Source organism: Quercus lobata, chromosome 5 (assembly GCF_001633185.2).
Source record: "Quercus lobata isolate SW786 chromosome 5, ValleyOak3.0 Primary Assembly, whole genome shotgun sequence".
NCBI classification, from domain to species: Eukaryota; Viridiplantae; Streptophyta; class Magnoliopsida; order Fagales; family Fagaceae; genus Quercus; species Quercus lobata.
In genome coordinates this window covers 58,585,831-58,594,579 of record NC_044908.1, presented here as the reverse complement: position 1 = coordinate 58,594,579, position 8,749 = coordinate 58,585,831, and the positions used below count along the sequence as shown (strand labels likewise).

Genomic DNA, 8,749 nt, shown 5'->3' with positions numbered 1-8,749 from the left:
TAGACCCTTATTTTAAAATAAAGAATTGAATATATAGGGGTATTTTGGGAGTTCTAGTAAAAAAATCATTAAATCTAATTTCATTCCCTCTCATTCCTCCCAATTTCGGAAGGAATGAAAATTTAAGGTTTTAAGGGAATAGAGAGGAATGAGTGTTCCCTCTTACCCATTTCATTCCCTCTTACTTAGACTCCCAAACAAGGAAATGAACTTTCCATTCCCTGCAATAAAACTCCCAAAAGCCTTTATTTTTTGTCAGTTCACATGCTTTAGTCTTTCTATGCCTAATGCCTTCAGGGTTTTAGAACATAGAGGCTGGTTTTGGTATGATGGCATTTTATGTCACTTATGTTTTCAATGCTATGGGGTAGTGCGTTTGTATTATCTCCCATAAGCTAAGCCAAGGAAACTGCAATGTTCCAACCTTTCATCCAAATAAATTAAAAAAAGGAAAGTGTAGTGTGTGGTACTGCTTTGGAGTAAATGTTGGGTAGGTAAATTTACTTAACTCTATTAAAATAAAGACAGTGATAAGCCTTGTCTGATAGGATTATAGCCAATTTACGCATGGAGCATTACATCAAGAACGTGTTCAATAGTCGATCTGTGGTTTAGGTAAAATATAATGATCTACTTATTGTGTTTTTTTTAGAAGAATATACTTATTATGTTGATCTTACTTATAAGTCAAAAGAAATTGAATGATTTAATGTGTCAAGCCGGGCTAACCCATTTTTCATTGGTCAAAAAAAAAAAAAAAAAAAAAATCAATAATGTGATTTCTTGATTCCATATGTATTTAGATTACATTTTGTCAATATGTAGGATGTCATAGTCATGGTTTAATTTTGGTAGAATATATTTATTGAATCATTCTTTATAAAATCATTTTGCATTTCACATATCCTGAATCATTTAAGAACATGCTAGGTTTATAAGATTTGGACGTTCAATGAAATGATTTAGATCATGACATGTGAAATTTATGTCATGTCATTTAACTTCAAGAATGTGAAATAATAATTACTAGTTTCTAAGCATGTGCTCACGTGCATGCTTAGAAGCTCATTTTTTTTTTTTAAAGGTTAATAATTTCTATTAATCATAATTCGGGGCTGCAACATTCTTTAATCACAAAAATACCTAAATGTGTGATGAGATTTATGCGTTTGTCGGTGAAATAATTTTTTATTATATAAATCTCACTACACCCCTAAAAAAGCTTCTAAACACGTTCATTTCAATCATTGAAAAACCTAGGGTTGTGATGAGGTCGCGCAATAAAATTTACATCCACATAATATACATTGAAAAGGAAGATCTGTAACTCAATATTCCTCACCACACAAAGTACCACAATGTTGTTGGTTAAGAATTTCCGTGCGATCAAGGCTCCATCACTTAGAATAAAATTTGTGAAGCATTAACAAAGTTGAAATAGTTTTAAGTAATTTTTGGGTCTCTTTCAAGGAAACTGCACTTATAAACCGAGCCAAAACAATCTTTTTCCAAGCTTGTTAATTACTAAAAAGTAATCTATCTTGTCTCTGAAATGATCTAAAAAGTTTGGATTTGGCAACTGGCCTACGGTTGAGCTTTGCGATGATGATGAGTTTCTTGTTCTAGTCACTTGTGATGGGATTTGGATAGTTGGTTTCCATCTAAGTTCTCTTATTAATGTATTTTTTTTTATCTCGAATTTGTGAAATTTACTCTGAATGCTTTAGGGATTGTATTTGTTAAGTGGTACTTTGAATTCAAAACTTTGTGAATTTGGTGAAAGTGTAGATGGTCTTATGCGTATGATGATAAACTAGGCTTTAGGTACGCCATTGCTTTACTGGTTTTGTTGGAAGTGCTTACAAGTCCTGAGGGCACATTTAGTGGAAAAGAGAATTGGAAATCAGCTTTTTGGATTACACTTGCAGGAATCAGTTGTGATAAACTTATGTTCATTGCTTTTGACTTTTATGTTATGGTTGATAATGTCGTGGGCATCATTTTAGTTGCTAAATTCAATTGGGCCTTCAATTATTTTTATTTTCAACTCTGAAAGCTCGAAAATGTGTTAAAACACAAGAGCTTATTTAGACCCCCAATTAAAAATTACGGCTAGATTACTTTTACTCTAACTTATCTAAATGCGGAAACAAGAGTAAATGAAGCGCAATCAACGGATACTACTCTAGTGCATAAACATGAACAACAAATAATAAAAGTAAAGTACAAGAGTAAGGGATAAGAGATGCAATCACAAGATAACACGACGATGTGTTATCGAAGAGGAAACCGAAAAACTCAGCGAAAAACCTCTCCGCCGCCCTCTAAGCGGTAAATCGATCCACTAGACAATAAATTGGGATACACGAATAGCAAGAGACCCTCCAAGCCTAATCTACCCAATGTACCTAAGCCCTCAAAGCTCTTACTCCAACAAGGTTTTTCGAATCGTGTCTTGTCTAGCTTTCCAGATCCCGGAATACGCCCGATTGCATCAACCAAGCCTCACCGGCTTCTTTTGGCAAATCCCCAAAGTTTCCCAAGCTCCAAAACACTCTCTACTCTCTAAATAGGGGTGGGTTGTGTTTGGGTATAAATTTCCTCTCAAGGTATGACAATGGGAAAGGGAAGGAGAAGTGACTAGAATGATTTCTCACTAAGGATGAGTAACTCTCTCTTTAAAAGATGGGTGTATGTGTTGTAGAAAACCTATCTAAGGTTTTTTCTCTCTGAAATGGTCTCATTTACATTTGTGGGTAATGAGGGTATATATAGTATGGGTAAAGGGTAAGAAAGTCACACTTAAAAACCTCCAGGTAGAGAGTCTCGCAGGTATCTCGCGAGAAGGCCTTACCCGCGAAATACTCGCGAAATTGATAGCCTAGCATGACTCTTCAGCTTCCAGTCATGTGCTTCTCACATGCCCTTTTCGCAGGAACCCTTCTCGCGAATTTCTTGCAAAATGCACTGATCTTCATTTAAGCTTGAGTCTTCACCAACTTAATACTAAACTCAATACAATAAAATCCCACAAAATACAAGCAACATAATTAAAACAATTACAACACTTTTTGTCATGGAATAAAGCCAACATAAAACATAGTTATAAATCACAACTTTACAAACTCAATAGAAAATTTAGTATTCACAATTTGGCACATAATGTGAATTAGAATGTTCACTTGTGCATTTTATAGTGGTGGAAGGGTTTTGCAAGTGTTTGTCACAATTGGACATAAATGTAATGGAGAACCTTTTTTTTTTTTTTGCATGCTTTCTAAAATAATTAACTTTACTCCATCTCCTGTATAAAACCTTGACATTGAAGGACTTCTAGGAGTATCTATTTGAATGCAAAAATGTTGACTTGGTGTGGTTGTTGAATTTGAATGATCTGATTATTTTTATTGATTAGTCTATGAGTCTGGAAACTTTAGAAGCAACACCAAGATCTTTGGGTTTCAACATTAAAGTTCAGAGTTGTCAAAATATGACTTGATTATTGATATTCAGTTATACTACTGGCTGACGACCATAGCAAAAACATTTTATTTTTGTTCGTAGTATCATGTAATGTCTAAATTTTGGAGATACTACTGCCATACATGTTGGGCTTATGCCCTCATTGAATTCTCTGGTCTGACATATTTTGAGATTTAATTTGGGTTCTTTTAAAATTGATGTGGCGGTACAGGTGTCAAGGATAGGGACCGACTTTGTAATTTACCCAAAAAAAAAAATAAAAGAACAGGATAAATAATTCCTTATATATATTGTCCTTTTTTGCAATTTACACCTAAAATCATAATTAGATAAGTTCTTATGAAACACTCAGTTTTCTTGAAAAGCAATTTCTAACAGCTTTTACCAAACATTATGCTTTAAAAAAAATAAAAAACACAATTTCATACAGCACTTTTTAAAACCGCCACTTTTTTAAAAACCACAGTTTCAAAAAGCTAAACCAAACTCACCCATAGTTAATGTAAGGGACTTTCAATACCTAAACCCAAAAATATAGTGGTAAAGAAATTAATTGTGGTTTTAGAAATCAATCAGTCAAACTGAGAACCAACTACCAATTCAGTTTTTAAAACCCATGAAATTGGAAAACTCATTTCATTACTCCGAACCAACCCAACCACATTCAAACCAGATGGTTTGCTAAACCAAGAATGGGTTTTCCCCTATAAAATTTTGAGCAAAAAATATAACTGATAGTCTTCATTCTCTTTCATCACTACCAAACACTAGAAGATGGCGTTTGGTGTTGAAACATTCCAATGTTTGGTTGTATATCACACAAGGGAATCAAATGCTGGAGGAATTTGGCTTCCCATGCAATCCCCTTTATGTGAGAATGTGGATTCCCTTTTTAAAACATGAGTATCCACATTCCTAGTTGAAAAAATTACATTTTTTTTTAATAAACTGACAATTTTGCCCATTTCTTTCTACCATTTAACCAATATAAATAAAGTTAAAAAATAATTATTATTATAAATTGACAATTTAAATAATTATTTTTGTATTATACATATCATTAAGAAAATTTTGTACTATAATTTTATTGAATTTTTCAAAAATATTATATTATATTATATTTCATTTAATTTATTTGGAGGAAGATTAAATAAAAATAAAACTTGATACGAATCAAAAGTTTGGGAAAATTAATAATTTTTATAGGATTCATACAAATATATCAAATATAAGCATCGTATATTCTCAAGATTCTTATTAGATTCCTAATCAAACCAAACATAAAAATAGTCATATTCTCAGGCATCCAAATTTCTAGGCATCACATTCTGTGGAATATGAATATGATGAGAGTAATATAGATTCTCCTAAACCAAATGCCATCAAAAGCTTTGAGTCGTTTGCCACCAGTAACGTAGGAGGATTTGCATTGCTAGATGAATCTCCACCTTAAGATCTCTTACCCTAATCTCCACAAATCCTACCATACGTTAAAATATGTGAAAGACCGCTCATAGCCCACTTGTTTTTGGTTGGGTCAAATCTGTGTGAACCAATGGAGTCATGTTGGAACCTCTAATAATGGTGATTCAACTGATTGTATTTTCACCATAAATCAAGGGTGTTACATGCAGTCACCAATTATTTTGTTAACTAGAAAAAATAAGAAAACCATAATTGAAATAAACATCTTTATTGAATATATAATTTAAAAAATAAATGCTTGTTGAAGTAACTATAAACTTTACATGGCTTTGATCATAGATACAATTTAATAGAAAAATACATGGCTAAGAGTCCTAGTTACATTCTATAAAGATAAAATTACATGGATAAGAACTAATCAAGAACCATTGATCTAAATTCAAAGGCTAAGTTGCGAGGTGAAAAGGAGTTAGGCACCTGGCTTGCTTGGTGAAACTGGTCTTCTAGGCTATGATAGCTATTGATCACATTACATCATCCATATAACCAAATATTTAATCGATCAATTGCATGTTATTGCTTAAAAGTAAATGTGATATGCGATCTTGCTTGAAAATAAATGTGTGCGCACAATGAGAAACCCTAATGTCATTATGTTCATTATCTTATTTAGATTGAAAGATAAAATCTAGTGATTGTGTGTGATTGGTGAGATCCTAGATTTAAGCAACTTGGAAAAATAACATGGTGACTATGTGTGATTAGTATTACCCTAGATCTAGCATATGAACATGTTGAAGAACATTAAGAACTAACATTTTATTTCATGATTTTAACTAAATGTAAGATCAAATTCTAGTGTATGCATGAACATGTGAAGAACAAATATGAACATTCAAGATTAAATTAACAGCCTAACATGCTTTGATCCTAATATTCATTACAAATGCATAGACAAACATGTTTTTTTAAAGACAGCTAACCAGCATCCTAATCAAAACATGAAGAAACAATAATATTTAAGAGATAGGCAGAAAAGAACTCACTCAATACCTTAAATCTCAGAAGAATACGACAAACTTTTTCTACTTCACTTAGAATTCTTGGAAGAGAGGGGTGCCTTGAATTGGTTTAAAATAATCTTTTTATAGTGGAGGGAGGCAGATTCTGGAGAGGGAATGCATTAGAGTTGGGGTTCATAAAAGTGGAGGGAAAGGAGAGGGGGAAAATTGAAATGGTATTGTTGTTAATATATTAATCGACGTCTGTCTTAAGAACACTAGACCAAAGGAATGAGTCACAAAGTGAATTATAAGCCCCACTACATTCCCATTTATGGCACATATTAACTATTCTAATGCATAAGAAAAATGCTAGAGATAAATTTTTTTACAAATTTTTTTACATATTGCTAATATGGTGAGAGGTTATTAGTAAATAAAAAATTGATATTAGTAGTTGGCTCAGATGAAAATCAATAAAAAGTTGGCCACAACATCAATTTATAAAAATGTTATAAAATAGTTTGTTATTGTAGTAATACTTAATACAGTTTTCAATACATAAACTAAAAGCATTATTAATTTAATGTATACAATATTACAATCCTGAGAACAAGCTGCATGAGGCAATAAAGGAAGAAACCCACATAATATGCGTATAAATATAACATGAAAGTACATGTGAAAAACAATACGAGGAAGTCTTATTCTCCCGAACTTTTATAGTACACAACATATTGTGCTTATTAGCATACAAACATAACATACGATGAGTACATATTATCAATAATACAAAGGAAGTCTTATACTCCCGACCTTTTATTTTACACAGCATATTGTGGTTATTCTTCTTCTTCTGGTTTTTTTGCTAAAACATATCATACTATTTCATATGCATCATGCTATAGTCTTTTTTTCCAGCTCCTCCTGGGTAAGATATGCATCAATTTCTGCGGTCACATCAATTCCAAACTGAAGCATTGCATTTGGATCAGGAACATCTACATTTAGTTTCTCATATATTAAAGTCCAACGGACCAAACTCCCCTCATCCTTTGGAATGGCTTGCACAATGAATTTGAAACTCTGGTAAGTCTCCTTGAGCACTCCTCCAATCACATTGTATGTGACAGACTGGTTTTCATTATCCACCTTTTCAAGTATCTCCCTAGACATTACAGCTTTCCCATCTACAGTCTCAAACAAAAACAATCAATTGTAAAAACATCAAAACAAGAACGGACATGATAAACTTCACCCTTTTATATTCTTGTTCACTTTAATAAATATATAATAATGTAGTTTTCCATACATGTTAGACACGTTTTAAACATACTGCTGGCCAAATACATACATATATAATAAAAGTAAATACCCGCACAACACACACTTCTCAATCAAATCCGTATAGATCAAGGATATATAAAAATAAAATTATAAATATATGCTATAATAATACAGTATATATAAAAATACTGGTAAGAGAGAGAATTGTTTTAGGGATGGTAGTAGAGTGTATATATAAAAAATATAAATTATAAATATGATATTTATAACATAGATTAAATTATATGTAAATAAATTAAATATATATTAAATCAAAGATATCTATAAACATTTGGGGTTGAACAGGACATGGTGAGCAAAGGGCAAAGGAAAATCTCCAAGGAAACCTCACTTTCTTAGAGACAAAAGGCATTCCCAAATAGTTTGTTCAGGTTTGTTTTTAGACTCATTATCATTTGCTCTTTCACCTTTGCGACTTCTTGTCCTTTTCTCAGATTCAACTGTGGTTACGTTTGATGAAGTTCTTCGGATTAAAGTTAACTAAAAATGTGTAGAAGAGGAGAATGTATATTATACAACGTAAAAGCTTTTCATGCAACCTTGACATGTAAAACGTTGAAGAATCTAAAGATACATGATGAAGAAGATGAACAACAAATTAAAAATCTTAGTTATCTTACCAATGACAAAATACCAGCACGTGACAGAGGCCTCTCCTCCCCATTCACCTTCTTTTAAATCAATTTTCTGAAAATACTTGGGGCAAATTTTGGCTGTCTCATGTATTCTCTTGCTGTTAACCTCGTGGAACTTATAAGCAGGAGCCTTAGCCGCAACTTCAGTCTCTAGCCTACCGAATACAGGCATTTTTTTTTTCAAGTTAATGGTAGCAGCTAGGAACTCAATTCTAAAGTTTTGTTTTTTAAAAAATAGTATATCAAATATCGGGTCTGATCCAATGTTTATATAGAAGACAAAAAAGAGAATGATGAAACTAAAAAAACAAAAGAGTGAGGACCCTTTTTCCTTTTTAGGCGGCTATGGAAATCTTGATTTGAGAGTCTCACTACTCTAGCGTCTGTGATCAGGACCCTTTTTTACAAAGTCAAAGTCTAATTCTACCAGTCTCCTACGTCGTTTCCGTCAATAGATCTCTTTCATCGTTTTCTATTTTTAAATTCTTAAAACTACTGAAAGTTTTAAGAGGTGGCGAAAATTTTCCGCCGGCACTTTATCTTTTGTTTGTTTAGGGATGGAAAACGGTGGAATACTCCTTTGAAACATGGAAAAGTGTGGAATTTTCCGCCCCTCAAGATATGATCAGGGTGATTGATGGTTGTAAAATATAGTGGATATCACACTACCTAAAGGAAATGTTAATATTATCAGCTAGTAAGATATTACTTTATGTCATATCATTGTATTGTATTTTATATCAGATTTCTTTATCAAAAATTTAGGTTATATTTGGTAATAGCTTTTGTTTTCTATTTTCAAAAACTTGTTTTTGGGAATATAAAGAAAAAACAATTTTCTTGTATTTTTTAAATTAA

General features: G+C 32.2%; 1 protein-coding gene across 1 annotated transcript; it reads right to left on the bottom strand.

Annotated features, from left to right (window-relative positions):
• Positions 1–6,626: 6,626 nt before the first annotated feature.
• On the bottom strand, positions 6,627–8,108 carry LOC115989154 (MLP-like protein 34). Its single transcript, XM_031112814.1, has 2 exons — positions 7,877–8,108; positions 6,627–7,099 (listed from the first exon to the last, which is right to left on the bottom strand). The coding sequence occupies exons 1-2, from the start codon at positions 8,061–8,063 to the stop codon at positions 6,807–6,809; spliced, it is 480 nt and encodes a 159-aa protein (XP_030968674.1). The 5' UTR covers positions 8,064–8,108; the 3' UTR covers positions 6,627–6,806.
• Positions 8,109–8,749: the final 641 nt, after the last annotated feature.